Source organism: Festucalex cinctus, chromosome 9, assembly GCF_051991245.1.
Source record: "Festucalex cinctus isolate MCC-2025b chromosome 9, RoL_Fcin_1.0, whole genome shotgun sequence".
NCBI lineage: Eukaryota > Metazoa > Chordata > Actinopteri > Syngnathiformes > Syngnathidae > Festucalex > Festucalex cinctus.
This window is the reverse complement of record NC_135419.1, coordinates 7994984-8011006: the sequence shown is the minus strand read 5'-3', so window position 1 is coordinate 8011006 and position 16023 is coordinate 7994984. Positions and strand designations below refer to the sequence as shown.

The window sequence follows — 16023 nt, the reverse complement described above, 5'->3', positions numbered from 1 at the left end:
ACTACATAAACAAAGAGAATGACAATTTGTAATGTAATGTTTTGAGTGTTCAAAACAGCCACATACAGTTGCAAAGTCGTTCAGTCTGCTAGCTAAATGCTAATCTTAACGCATAATGGCAAAATGTCGAGGGTGACCATGCAGTCCAATTATGAGCCAACGGTTCCACGTCTCAGCAAATTTCCCCAGCCCCATTGTTTTGTCCTGTTTTACATATGTTCCATCCCGGTGTCACTTTTATTTAGCGACTTAAACGATAAACCCATTTAACGGGAATTTAACTGTTAAATTATTGATTTACTTCCAAATTCACATTCACAGAAAACTTCGTGATTATGTTTGTTTATTGAATATATAAACATAAACAAGTAGCAGATGAAAAATTAAAAGAAAGAAGAGGTTAACGCATGATGGCAAAATGTTGTTATACTGGAACTAGAACTGCTTCCTGTTTCAGTGTCTTAAGAATCATGGGAATTGTAGTCCTACTGCTGCAGTCGCTGGTGATGAGAGCCAATGCAAGCTGTGCTTTTCTGGTTTCCAATAGCTGCCGGGACCGAGCATAAAAGGTTGAGTAATGGTTGGTGAGTGTGAGTGCATCGAACTGTCAACCGAGGTAACATTTAGCTTTAGCTGAATAACATCATCCACATCTAAATTGTAGCGTCCCAGTTTTTATTTTTGACAATCTGGTCACCGTAGAAATGCTATAGATGGACAGGCTAACGAAGAGCATCTATGTATGCCTCCATATCTATCTGCACAATGTTGATTGAATTGAAGCAACTGGAATAGTCTATCTATCTATCTATCCATCCATCCATCCATCGACAGTGATCACACAGACACAAACAGACCAGTACGGTTCAAAAGACACCCAAAGTGCAACTTTACTTAAATCGTCAAACTAACAAAGAAAAGTTCACTTGGTTGACATGGCGTTGGGAGGCAGAACAGCGTCTTCTCTGCTCCCACGACTTCTTAAGTCCTCCCAGCTCAGGGGCAGCACCTTCCTTAGTGTCCATGCACAGTCTCAGGAGCCCTAGCTGACCTATTGGAGAAATACAAATAGCTGTCACGACACTTTGCTTGTGTCCACTGCTATCGCTCTGCAATGCAACTTCCTACCTCCTGAGATTGGGAGAAAAAAAAAGAAAAAAAAAAAAGACACTAGACAGCATCAACATAGCAACATAGTATTGTAGCAGCCAAATAGGCATCACGTTCTGTTTTGAGCCAAGCCAGGTAAATCTCTCTTTTACAGGAACACGATGAGAAACATGCAACAACAACGACGACACATCATTAAATCTCATTGCTACCTGGTCTTTCTGGGACATTCAAGATCAACAGTTAAATAATTTACAATCTTCCGTGAAATAACAAAGAGCGAGAAAGAGGGAGCCATCTCGGAATGTGTGGATTTGCGGGAACATCGTCGAACACATACAGAATGGCTGAAAAATGTGTTCATCTACACTGGGGACTGTTCTGTTCATATTTACATCCAAGATGTTGGCTTTTGTATTTAGGGCAAACAGACAGGCAAAAGAGGGAGATAAGAAAATTGTTCGTCCATGTGTGAAGATGTTAATAATTGCACGTTTGCAGGTCGGAGCAGAAAAGAAAGAGGCTCGAGTTTGATCCTTAACGAGGGGCTGCTAAAATGTAACTGGCTTTCCGTTTTCTCTCTGTGTTGAGAGAAACACTTGAAAAAGAAAGAATGAGGTCCGCTGGCGAGAGACATTCGGATGAAGGGCGGAGTTTACAGGAGCGAGTTCAACTAAACGATGGACTGCTGTCATGGCCACTGGAAGAGACGCTGGAATGGCTTCAAATCTGTGCTGGACTTCTCCCGCTTGGCCCATGACAGCGTCAGAAACGGAGGGGGCGGAGCTACCAAACGTAGCCCATCTCGTCATCCTTGTCGTCTCCCTCGTCGTCGTCGTCCTCGGTGATTTCCCGGGGGTGGATCCGACCCCGTCTCTTCTTCTGCCGACCCTGTGAGGCTTCTTCCTCTTGGTCGTCGAGGAGGATGACTGCACCGCCGCTGCCGAAATCTCCCGATGTCTCCTGGTCCTCATCTAAAATAAATTCGGCAAACAGTAAATGCCTCTAAAGGAAATGGGAACGTTCCATCAGATCAGCGGAGGACAATTAATTCAATTCAGTTCATCCACATTGCTGCGTATGCTTGATAGTCAAAAAGTTTTTATGCTTCATAGTGAATACAAAATGATTTTGTGTTATTGTGTGGGAGATCTCTCGACTTACTTGTATGCCACATTATACATTTAAGTAACCTCTGAGAACTGTCAACGGATTTTAAAACACAAAAGAACGCTCAACCTGATAGCTCGAGCAAAGCTGCAGCAGTTACATAACATTGGACTCGACACGCTTTGATGTTGAACACGTTTTTCAGTCGACATTTAATCCTGCGCACCTACAGGATAAAATGGGACTCATTACACCCGACACCCCCAGATTTTACACAAACACGTCTTTCTTTCCTTTTTTTTTTTTTTTTACAGGCTGGGTTTACAGTAAGTGCACTACAAGCTGAGTGGCACATATTGTGTTCAAATCAGCTCGTGTTTCTGCCACTGAGCTGAAAGCAACCACACTGCTGCCTATTAGTTTAATGTGGGGTGAAGTCACGCTCCCTCGTCCGAATCAATGTTTTTGTGGTTTGGCATTCAAAGTCGAGAATCTCCGATGTTGAACATCCTAAGGCTGTTATGGAATTTAACCGCTGGGAGGTATTTGTCCCGCTCTGGGCTCACCACCCTTTTTTTTTTTTTTATGTATTTGATGTGTTATATCAAAGAAAAAATATGAAAAGAAAACACTAGTAAGATAAAAATTTCAGAAGATTGTCATAACATGTAGAGGTTAAAAATGGCACCATGTGGTAATTTATAAATTATGGCAAATGGGAGAGGATCATTTATACCATGCTTCTTTATAAAATGCCCATTTTGGTCACATTGACTCCCACTATAAATCCAAATTTTTGATATACTGTAAACCATTGTCAAAAAACAGGCACACATAAAAAACAAATTCTGCTGTTATGACTTTTTCAAGGCTCTAATTATGTCATATGAAATATTCCATTTTGAATAATAAAAAAAACTATAAATGTATAGTTAGTTTTGCTCATAGCGCAATGCTGCTTTTATTGTCCATAGAGAGCAAAAACAAACAATCAAACAAAGAAACAAACAAAGAAACAAACAAATAAGAAAACAAACAAACAAAAATTATATGTATGGATAGGTCTGATGCTACTGAAAATGTTGAGTGGTTGAAGTAAAAATGTATTCATAATTGACTTAGTTATCACACTTCAAGTGCAGACCCCATTTTGGGCTCAAATACCACAAGTTCTAATTAAAAACAAAAAACAAAACAATAATAAATAAATAAAATAAAATGACCCATGGGTTAAACAAGATTTAAAATAAATAAATGAATAAATAAATAACTAAATAAGCAAATAAATAAATAAATGGACAGGACATCAGCATATCATTAGAGCTGAGTTGCTGAACTGCGCATCAAAGAAGTATTTGTTTGTTGCTTTTTGGTGACACTTTCTCCAACAGCAGGAACACAGCAGTTGTTAAGAGGGGAAGAACATGAGAAGATGAGTAAACCCCGGATTACGTGACATACCGTGAACAAATTTTGAGGCCCCACATAACATACAATATACTGTACTGAATTATTTTCGCATTGAACCAAATACACATGGCGCGTTTGTCAAGGAAGATGAGGACTGCCACAAAGAGGGGAAATGGTGACAACGTGCATTTTGGTGACAGAGTCTTTCAACACTTTGCTTTCTCTGAAACTATAAATATAGCTATGTAATACTGTACAATAATCATGTTTAAAAATGGAGATGTGCGAGGTACATTACAGCATTTGTCATTCAACTTGAGTTAAAAAAAATGGCTTGTTAATGTATTTTTATTCATATACTGTTGTATACTTCAGTACAGTATGTGTCTTTTTTTGTTGTTGTTTGGACTCGAGTGCTTGTTCATATTAAGTGGACTGAAAATGTTGACATTTGCACTTTGCTGACAAGTGTGACAAATTCTCCTACTTGACTTGCACAGCGTTGGTGTTTTATCAAAGCTGCATCCGTGAGCAGAATATCACAAGTAGACACAATGCGACATCAGACTGACCCGCAGATCTCTCACATTATCACTTTCCCAAACAATTGCTGATACATGAGAATAAAAGAAGAACATTGGGGCTGTGGTTAAAGACCATTTTTGAATCCTCTTATCAGAAACAGCACAATGTTAAGATGAAATAAAAAAAGAAACAGCGGTCTTTCTGGAAGAAACTGCTTACTGTGAGAGACTGGAGGGCAACAAAGCCTCATTTATCTATAGAGCTTATTTGTGTGAGTGTGCGTGTGTCGTCGTCTTACCACAGTTTGGGTTGCCTTGCTTTCTGGAGCCAGCAATCTCATTACCATACTTGTCCACACACCAGCACTGTCCAGTGCTGCCATGACACTGGGTCGGTTTAAAGTAGCCTTCCTCAGTACAGCGAGGTATATAGGAACCTGCGGGTACACCAGAGGATATATGGGATGGATTCAGAGAGGAAGAGCCATTTGGTCGAAAGAGACCAGCTGATAGATGTCAAAGCTCTTTTATTCACAGAGGGAGATCGGCGAGCAATTACTGCCGAGAGGCTTGCTGGACAACAGTCATACATCCTGCTTAAAGGCAGGGCAAGTCAGGTTCAATACCGCACACGTTCCACACATAAGCACAAACACACAAAACAAACACTGGGCCAGACTCATTTTTCAAACTGTGTTGTTAGCTATGTGTGCAGCTGGGACAGATGGCACTAAATGAAACCTGTTCTCTGGAGAATTTAGTAAGGAAACTCAACAAAAATGTAAGCACTATAGTCTGCAGTATGACAGGACTTGTTGTCTTGCTATGCCAGTGTCACTGTGTCTACACTTTAATGCTCCTCAAAAATTGGAACAATAAGATCCATTTTTTGCCACTTTAAGGTCCACTCAATTTGTTTTTTAAGGTCAGAAATAGTAGGTGCTACATTGAGGGTTTGGCTCTGACAGTTTTCAACATAGAACATTTGCGAGGGTGCTACATGCGTAACATGAAGGGTTGATAAACCAATGAGTTACAAGAAAAGAAATATCTCGCTCGCTTTTTGGGGGAAGCCAGCAACCACATAAAGGATGTCCTAAGTACCCAGCCTGTTGTAACAGTGCTTTACAAGCTTGCCGCAAAACTTGGATCAGATAATTGTCATGGTGAGCTGAAATAACGCAGATGAAAGGAAATACGCTGAAAGGAGTTTTGTCACTTTTCACAAGGCATGACTCCTTCTTGTGATTGGCTCCAAGTCACCCCTCCACTCCTCTCATTTGGATATTTTGATATTTAAAGACACAAACTCAGTTATCACAATTATTCTCAGGTTTGAGAAATTGCATTCCATGTGCTGAATTCACGTTTTGCATATACTCCTGAAAACGAACTGCAATTTTATGTATATGGCAGAAGCGATCCTGTTTCTGCACACTCATTTTTGTTTTTTAACAGGCTAGTCATTTTCATTAATTCATTGATGCTTGTTGAACTGAGGTATTGTGACAGCAGTTTTTTATGTGGTTTAAGCAGCATATTTTTGGAAAACGTTTCAACAATTCTGAATCATGCAGTGATTCAGATATGTTATGTGATAGTTTCTAGGCGTTTAGGCATTATTTTCACGTCTTAAAATGACAATCAAAACCCCCCAAATATGTCTGATTTGTACAAAGTATTCAGATAGTTACAGTATTTCACAAAAACAAAGTAAAAATCTGTAATCACATCAGTGATATGGTGTTATTATTTCACATAAAAAACAAAACTAAAATGCACTGTATGTGAGTGTACACATTGCAATACTGTATCCAGTAAGCGTAGGCAGCTGTCAACTGAACTGACCTATGAGGCTCTTCCTTCGACTCGGATTCTGGATCCTGCTCTTCTCAGCTTGGCAAGGCAAACCTGCACACAAAGAAGCTCATCAACTTTTTCACCCTCTGCAATCATCACAACAATTTCAAATTGTTTTCACCATTGTCTTAATGATCTTAATGTTCTCCATGCATTCCGAAATGATATGCTGATATGATTATTATTATGATTATTATTGTAACGGTGCCATTTTATTTTGATTTAACGATCGAGGCAAAAGGCAAATAAAGTGTACCTCAAAGTGTGAGTAAATCGGAAGTGGCTGTGAGTTTGATTTTGAGCAATTTAACTCCACAGACCTCTAATGAAGAAGGGTGGGACTCATTGACGTTTGAATTGATTGTTGTAGTGGCTCTATTTGGAATGTTACAAACAGCTATTAAGCAAACATTTGCAAGGAAGTCAAAATGTTTTGCGCTTTCTGCTTTCCGCTCGTGCCTCAGATATAAGAAAGAGAAACGTGTCAAACATTTTTTGCTGGCTGTGCAATAACAGTCCCTGGGCAACATCACAAGAGAGCCGGCATTGATGTAAGGTGAAATGCAGAGTGAGCATTTTTTTTACTTGTACGATCATTGTGTGAGAATTGACTAGTCTGCAATGACTTTTAACTGCAGCACGTTTTTTTTCATGACCTATTATTAGCAATTATCCTTCAAAAATGTATTCAAAGGCGTCCGTCCATGCTCACCCTCGGGCTTCTGGAAGCAGTAGCACCACTCGTTGTTCGACAGCTTGCCGTCCTTGAAGGAGTCACACGAGTTGAAGAGGGGCTTCATGCACAGCTCGTACTTGTCCATGTAGATGGCGCTCAGCTCCGACTCGTCCAGGAGGAGGTCAAAGTTCATGTCTAGCTTGTTGAACATCCATCCCAGGGAGTCTTTGCAGATGGGCAAGATGCTCGTGTCAAAGTCTAAAAAAAAAAATAAAAAATCAAAGCTGAGACAGGAACAGTTTAGTGTAGCGCACAGGCCTCTTGTATTTTTTTGTCTTTGGATAGCACGCGAGAGTGTGTAATTGTGTGTGTCTTTGCGTGAGTGCAGCTTGGCTGAGTTGAAACATGTTGACACTTACAGAGAACAGCGCGGGGTCACTGTCAACATCACTAGCATCTCTCATGAGGATCAAAAAGCTGCTGTACAGAAATGGGCCACACTCACACACTTCAGAGGGCTGATGTACTCACGTCCGGTGGCTGAGTCAGAGCTGTCAGTGGATTTGAGGTCTCTGTTGGCATCCAGGTGGAGAACTCCAAACCAGTCCTTGAGTCTGGCAGCCAGACTGTGGAGCTGCGCATCAGTGCACACTACAGAAACATACACACATGAACAAAGATGAATACAATGTGTACTTCAGGTACTGCAGGTGCACGTGATCAAATATCAAATATTTTGGTATTCGGATATCCTACTGAAAATTTAACTTGAATCGAATAATTGGCTTTTCAGATAAAAATAAAAAAAATATTTATATTTTTGCTTGTGGAAAATTTTAAATAAAAAGGCAAACACAAAAATTTTTAGGTGATCTTTTTTTTTTTAAATTAAATTTAAACTGCTGAGCAGCACAATATTTTCCTCTCCAAATACATTAGTAAGATTTTAGACAACTCTCCCCATAAATTTGGGTCCAGAGACGACGTGACGTCGCAACCACATTAGCGATTTTGCCAGCTAAAACAGCGTTTTGTAAACATTTGGGCATTTGGGTAAAAAAAGGTCCTCAGTAGGAATGGCAAATGTGTCAGGCATTGCAATTTATTATTAAACTAACACTGAAAAGTAACCCGACAGCGCTGGCCAGCCAATATGGAGCACTTTAACGCTGCTAGCTGCTAACACAACTAGCCGCTAACGCTGCTAGCCGCTAGAATACCAAATTCGCGTAATAAACATTTCAACTTGACTCAGGAAAATGTTGTTGACGTCGGTGACGAGACAAGTCCGCCCGTTACACCGTGACATGCTGCCGGAATCAAAATGAAATGAAATTGTACCAACACATTGATATCCATATGCTATTTGGCAAGGTAAAGCTTATTTTGAAGTTTGCTTTTTCACCGCAGTGGTGGCGTGTTACAGTCATGCATATCGTGAACATTAGTTGCTGGCTAGCTGTTGTTGGCTTGACTTTTTCCTGGCAGTGTCAACTAACTAACTAACTAACTAACTAACTACATAAATAAATAAAACAAAACTGGTGCCCAAGGTAGGAATAAAATGCTTTAAACATTTTTAAAACCAAGGTACATGTACTCTAATTACTCGAGGACTCGTTTCTGCCCTAGAGCCATAACATTGACAATGCATGCTTGAGGACACTTTGATGTCAAGTTCAGTCCACAGCAAAATGTTAGAATTTTTTTTAAAACTTGACTTCCCCCGATCTGCATAGCCAATTGTCATAAATATTAAACACGTTCAGTAGTTGTGATAGTTAATCCTTACGTGTAAGAGGTTTGTCAGAAAAGTTCCAGGACTGATGTCATAAAAGATGTATTTCAATTCCAAACTAAACAACTACAAGCTTTCCCCCTTCGAAGAAATCTCCCTGGTGGTTGCCCAGTGTTCTCTATCATGCCGACATTGGAAGGGTTCTTCTGGGATCCTCTGCTTGTTCTTGTTCATTTCCCATCCAACCGTCACACTATGCATTTTCTGAGCATCATATATTCACCTGAGCTTTATCACACATGCCTATACTTTACTGACATTTCTCGTGACTTAGGGAACCACTTTGATATTCCCGTCTCCTTCGTTTCTTTTGCTCACCTAAATTGGTCTGAGTGCTTCATTTCCCATCTCTCCCCGAACACATCCCCTTATAAACTCCAAAGATAAGTGCTCCTGTGTCTCGCTTTGATATCCACTCACCCTGTCCTCCTCCTCCTCTTCACACTTTTTCATCTTTTGATTTGACTGCTATGACCGCTCCAGCTCTCCATCTCATGCTCTCCAGTCTCTTGCACTTTGCACTACAACACAACTGTCGATGGTCTCTGATTTCTCCCTCAAATTGCTGCTGACAGACCAGACACTGTCACCTGTTCATAAACAGTTTTCGGGTGTAAAAAAAAAAGAATGTTGGAAATAAATACATTTATCCACGAAGGATGTTTTGCTTTCTGGTTCTCTTGGGCTTTCTGAGACCCAATGTCTTGAAAAGAGAACCACTTGGTGTGGAGGCTGCCGACACTTCAGGCACACAAAATCTGACATTAAGTCCTCGTCAACAGTTGTTGCCGATCATGCTCCAAAACGAAAGGTCTTTCTTTACAATTTTTTTTTTGTCAATGAAATTTGATATATTAAAAATATTAGAGGTACAATGGCCTGTCACATGTGTGTTCTCAACAATTTTGTTGTTTTTCCGCGCTTCAAGTTTAGACAATAATTTATATATTATAAATTATGGGGTATTTAATGTGTCTTAGATTAGCTCTGTCAGCATACATGTTACGTTATGGGGTTGGATCCCAAACACGCAGACACAAATAAGAGTTTAACACTTTATTTGCATAATATCAAAAGGCGAGGAACTAACTTGACTAGACCAGAAACAACGAGAAGGCATCGAGGAACAGAGGAGCAGGTGGCCCGATGGAACAGAAGTAATAATCCGACAAAAACACACGCTTCTCAGACAGCCTTATATCGACAGCGAATCAATCTGATTGGTTGTGCCTAGACATGTGGGTAATAGGACTGATGTGGAATTATCTGATTGGCTGATGACCGGATAAAGAGATGAAAGATTCCTGACATCACATAGCTTCTGACATCACATAGCGTCTTACCAGTTGAAACTAGATGCTGGTTACATCAGTTCAAAACAGAAACTTGGCCTCACGGTCATGACCCAAACATAACCCAAACATAACATTAGAGATTTTTTTTGGGGGGGACTAGTTCCAAGTAGCAGGAGGAGCAAAATGTATAAAGAACACAACAGATGCTAAATTATTGCAAGAGGCATAAGCCAATAAAATGTGTGCCTGCTTAATGATCAATGAAATAACTTTGTTACTTTTGCCAATTGTTGTACCCTTTACAAATCATCTGGAGCCCGTTTTGGGTACCAGCCAAACGTTTTGGGGAAGGTTGAACTGTCGAAAGCACAATCTCTGTATTTTATTTTTTATTCATTCCTAAAGTGTTTGATGTAGTTGAGGTCAGGGCTCTCACGTTCTCCCTCACCAAACTCACCCAAGCACACCTTTATGGCTTTTGCTTTCTACACTGCTGCACAGTTACGGTGCAATGGAAAAGTATCTTTCCTTTGTTCCCTAAAGGTTCCAAATAATTTAAAAGAAATGCAGGTGTATAGTTCAACCTCTTATTGATGAATCACATGAGTAAAAGGTACATTTTTGTATAGTTCAAGAGTTAATCTCTGAAAACTGTGCCAGACGAAAAGGTAATGTTGACCTTCACACTGCAGGTAAGACAATCGGATGGCGCAGTAGATGAGGTGACACTTCACAAGTTATGAGGGTCTGGGAGCTACATGGGTCACTTTCATTAAAAAAGAAACAACAGATTTAGTTTGCCCTTTATCACCAGCAGTAGAGTCAGATAATCATCAGTTTTACAGCGCTCCTTTAGATGCATTCAAACATAGTCTTCTTCGCAGTGATATAATGATAACCCTAAACATTTATCAGTAAAATTGAAACATATTATAGTCGTAAGCAGTGCAAACACACTCGAGTAGGTGCCTTGTTTGTGGGGATTATAAATAAAACTGGAGTTGGGTTGTTCTGATGAGGTACTTGAGGACATGTTTTTTTCCCATCACATTCTCTAAGCTTTATCAATCACAACTAATGGTTTAATAATGGAAGAATGGGAATGAGTGGTCACCAGGAGGAGGGAAACAATTTTTACAATATCATAGACTAACTGAGAAAGATTTCAGGTTTAGCCTCATTTGCCATTCATTAATATACTGGTGCAATTAAATAATTTAAATAATCACTGTTGTTATAGCGGTATTAGTATTTTTCCATGTTTCAATGGAATACGGGGCACTTGATTCCTCAAGATTATTCCTGAGCTAGCAGCATTGCTATAATGCTTGTATCTAAGGTGTTATCAAAACAAAGTGTATTTACATTTTATTGTCCATCCCATCTGATTTCTGAATATAAAACGTGTAAACAGCATTGCAACAATAACAATATTTTGCAGGCTTAGTGTGAATGCACAGTTTGGTTTGTACGATCACATCTCTATGTTTACTGATACCCAAGTTCAAACTGCGGAGTCTTATCATCAGAACAGAATCGAGAGTCACACATACACAAACTCTCACACACAAACCTTTAGTTCCTACTCCATCTGTTTACCATTCGGAGCCGCTGATCTGATGTGAGATTCTATCAGGTTGGGTGACAACACATATACATAAGCACCAGCATGACACTTCTACTGCCAGAGTCAGCAAGAAATAAAAAAAAAAAAAATGGGACATTGGAATGAGAGACATTAGAGAGGACTGCATTTAAAAAGCCAACTTAGTGTGAGAGTGAAAGGAAAAGACCTAGACTAGTAAATAGGCCACACTCTCTGCAAACCAAACACGTACTGTATATTCTGTTGAAACCTGCTTTGGTGATTATTCCTTTCCAAAAATTCAGACAAAAATGTAAGTGTATGAAAATTAAAGCAATGTGGAGTGGGACAAAGTGCGTCACAAAGCGCCATTTTAGTCATGCCCCACAAAAAAAAAAAAAAAAAAAAAAAAAAAAGGAAAACTGAAATGGTGAAAAACTGTTTAACTTGACTACTAGAAACTTCTCAGATCTTCAAAAAAAAATCTGATATTATCTTCAAACAAGTATAATGTGTTTATCAACAAATCTACTTCACATGGTCTTTAAATAATCAGATTTCTAATTTGGCTTCTGAGGGCCAGATACAGGGCCAAAAAATAGCAACATCACTTTTCTGTCCTAAAGGTTCTTGGTGAGACCAGGCCAAGTTTGACAAACAAAACATATTATTACAATTATTCAGCATTTCTGGCGAGTACAACACATTTTATTTAAATTGCTTCTATTTTATCATGTTGTTCGTTAAATTATGTCACATGCTTTATAACATGAATGGTTTCTATTATAGTGTGGTGATAGTGGTGGGTGGATGAAGTCTGGTCAGTACCATGCGGCAGCTCGCCACTGTGAGGGCACTAAGACAGACGGTCAAATGATGGATATGCGGATGTAGAAAATAAGAACCCTCCTCATCATCATCCCAGTACTCCCAAATAGGGAAGGGAGGAATTTTCTAACAACAACAATCCATCCTGTTTTGTGCTGCACCACTTTAGATTGCATTTCTCCCTCAGAATCTCTCCATCCATCAGACAAAATCCTATTTTTGTGACAAACAACAAGACACACAGACTCACTCCATCACTGCTCGCTGTAGCTGTCAAAGAAATGGTGTCGGGGGAAAAAATAATATAAATAAGGGGAGGGTTGAGGGAAAAGCGATGGAAACGTTGTGAATGGCTGGATATTTTGAGGGATCACCACAAAGGGTTTTTTTGTGTGTGCGTGTGGTGGCACAGTCTGAGGCTCAAAAAGTGCTGAAAGAACGGATGAACTCACAAGTGAATTCAAGTATAGCTCAACTTCTACCCATCTGGCCATCCATTAATCCAACCATATAATCAAATTCAAAAGGAGAGCTGGTCTGACATGTAAACAGACAAGAAAAATATGGAGCACACTCACCTGTCTTGTCAGGTTTCACCGGTGTCATGCTAAGCACTTGTCCGGGCAAACACGGACATTGTCCATCACATTTCACTGAAATCATCTTTCCGGCGAGGCAGCTCTGAAACTCCAGCTTACACTGTGAAATTATTCAAAGAAAAAAAAAAAACAATAATTGGGAACTCATATTGAAATGCAGAAAGACAAAAAAAAAGTGTGTCTCTTGTGGCAAAGGGAAACAAAAGGAAACAAAACGTTATTATGGATATTAAACATATTTCTTTCCCCAGGTGCTCTAAATACTTACTGAAATTTAATTAATTTAGTCAAGGGTGGGGTTCCTTTATTCTTTGTTTTCTTTTCAATTTTTTTCCCAACTTACATAAAGACATCTAGTTACACAATTTTCTTTTAAGTGGGCAAGCACAAAACAGCCTCATTTTGGTTGGTTTCCCACACATCTTCAATGACATGCTGCAGTTCACTTTTTGCTGAAAAAAGGCTTTACAGAAGTAATGTAGGCTTGACAGGCAGGAATGACGTAACGCCACTGAAATTATGTTCTGCTGTGCAATAATAAAACTTAGTTGAAGCTGATTAGGGAGAAACTTTGCTGTTAGGAGTCGTCATTCTTCTTGTGGCAGAAGTGCCATACCGGAACTAACATTAGAAGCTAAGATGGCCATGCAGTGGCGTTCAATTCTTCTTCACTGCAGCACAAACCCTAATGCAATGCTTCAGAACGCAATTGGACGGAATATATCTCATCTTAGGTAAGAGAGGAGTAAGTAATTCTGACTTCTTCTCGGACAAATGACACCTGGGATGGGTTATATCATTTGTTTTTGTTTCATTTTGCAGAACATGACTCTGCATAGCAAAATATTAGAACTACAACAACAACAAAACAAGAATCCTGGCTTTCACTTTTTGATAGTGCTGCTGACATTTCAGTCATAATCACCCAAAGCATATTTTATGTTTTTTTTCCATCATCTTCTACAGAAGTTATCTTTTCTATGTGCTTTAGAACATTTGACTGTGACTCTTTTCCAGTTTCAATTCATTTCTTAATGCTAAAAAATTAGTGATGTTCAATAACAATTTTTTTTAGACACTTAAATCTTGGCAGTAAATCAAATGCCCTATCCAAGGTAATATTTTTTTACACATGCCTGTGAAAATATATATATATTTTTAAATAATTTTCCAAATAAAAGCCAATCCAACCTGTGGTGCACTTTAAATATTTGACATGACAGGGCGAGTATGGTGACGTAATCAAAATTTCTCTGCAAGTTATAAAGTGTTATTGTCTCATCTGTAATCATTAATCTACACTAACATTCCAATGTCATAATTGATTTTCAACGATACAATGCAAACAGTAAATAAATCGCTAAGTGCATCTTTTTGTGCCATATGACCAAATCCTTCCTATGCCAATAACCAAACTAGCTTATTACATGCCATTCACATCGTGTGTAGGTAAAGCGTAGCTCAAAAAGTAATTTTTTTTTTCTTTTTTAGTACCCATTTGGGACCCACCCATTAATACATTCATTGCCAGACCAGCAAAAAAAAAAAATGCATCATTCGACGTCTTTTTCCGTCAATGGCAGTGAATGAGTTAACTTTATTGAGGGGTGTTTTTGAAATTACTCTTCAAATTTTACTCATAATCCATATTTATGTCTTTCCTCTGTTATTGAGTGACCCAAGTGTTTTTCCGTTGAAAAAAGACCTAGACGATGGCCCGCCTTTAACGACATTTGTTGATGAAAAGTACAAGTCTGTACTTCTGTCAAAATATTGAATTAGCTGCCTGGAGAGGGAGACAGTAAGCGAGACAGTCTCGGAAATGGATGGATGACCTCCCCCAGTCACAGTCTGCACACAGAGACGCCCCATGAATCTTTATAGTTGTCACTCTCCAGGGGTTAATGTGGTTTTAATGAAACTGTGTTTTAGCACCGGAGTCATACGAGTAAAAATAGAGGAGAGGAGTAATGGACTTCACTGAGGTGTCTCGGGAAATGCGAGCACTGTCTTCTTAATATGATGCAGAGTGTGTGCGTGAGTGTGTGGTTGTAATGAGTGGGGCATGTAATGTAATAATATAGCATGGATTAGACTGTGACAAAGCAGCTCACTGCTGAGAAGAGTACGTCGGGGTAAGAGGGCCCATCAGTCCGCCTGCTAACCGACTCAACTATTCGAAGTCAATTGCCACAGAGAGCACAGGGATTTCTTCTTCTTCTTCTTTTGGCCTCCGTGGATAAGTCAGGAGCGTTTCTTTTTCTCTTCCCTCTAAGGTCAGGTATACACATAAGGATTTCTCAAATCTTAAAAGATTTTTTTATCTTATTTTTTTGGCAGACGCCTCACATGAATATTAAAAAAGGGGCATTTAACAGTTTTGGTCGTTTTGTGTTGTGGGGTCCTCCAATAATCGCAACACAGAGAACCACACAAATAAAAATTTCTGTACTTATAGTAAAGTCCTGGGTGGAAATACTGCAACCAAACTAGGTCCTGCATTCATTTTTACTCGAAAATGCAAACCGAAATGTAATTATAGGGTCTCTTATGCTAGCATGCAATGGACTGCTGTCTCATCCAAATATTTGATTTCCCTCTACCCATATCATAAACATGATTTTTTTTTTTTTTTTTTTTTTTATTGGGGAAAAAAAGGAATATCAGGGTATTTTACCTTGGAGGAGTAGGTGTGTCCATCGGAGCCACACACTGGATTTGAACGGAGCGATGAGCACACTTTACAGTTCCCGTGAGTGCCCGCTTCAAGCCTGTGCTTGTGACCCAAGCTGCCTTTCCGGGCTTTCACACTACGTGACAAGAAAAAGCACCAATGTTTGTCTTCAAGAAAAACAAAATCAATACAGTGCAAGCAGTTATAAACTTCCAAGGCGAGAAGGTATTGCTGCTAAGCATTTGTTCAACAAACAAACAATAAATAGCACCATGTCATTAGTAGAAAACTAACATATTTAAGGAGCTGCAGCTTTTTTCAGCAAAGTTAAACTCTGTCCAGTAATGTGACTTGATTAAATATGTATTCACATGTTTGGAATTGAAGGCTAGTCCAATGAATAGAGAAAGTGATTGGTAAATATGTGCGAATCGTTTCTTTACAAAGTGCCACGGCCAACAGCTGGCCTGGCATGCATAACACAGTGATTCCAGTCCTTTTTGCAGATATTATAATGGGAAATTGGCTGAAAATATAAGGTGATGTACCTTCAG

The 16023-nt window shown here is 39.3% G+C and overlaps 1 protein-coding gene across 2 annotated transcripts in view; it reads right to left on the bottom strand.

The window, feature by feature from the left end:
• Window positions 1–860: 860 nt before the first annotated feature.
• The window catches only part of spock1 (SPARC (osteonectin), cwcv and kazal like domains proteoglycan 1), a 70606-nt gene continuing 55443 nt past the window's right edge, over window positions 861–16023 (bottom strand). For both annotated transcript variants that reach the window (XM_077532051.1, XM_077532052.1), the window contains exons 6-12: window positions 15473–15605; window positions 12775–12895; window positions 7222–7341; window positions 6727–6948; window positions 6003–6065; window positions 4454–4591; window positions 861–2084 (exon numbers count right to left, since the gene is read on the bottom strand). In XM_077532051.1, the coding sequence (XP_077388177.1) occupies window positions 1897–2084; window positions 4454–4591; window positions 6003–6065; window positions 6727–6948; window positions 7222–7341; window positions 12775–12895; window positions 15473–15605 (985 nt within the window). In that variant the 3' untranslated portion in view covers window positions 861–1896. The remainder of the gene's footprint in view (window positions 2085–4453; window positions 4592–6002; window positions 6066–6726; window positions 6949–7221; window positions 7342–12774; window positions 12896–15472; window positions 15606–16023) is intronic.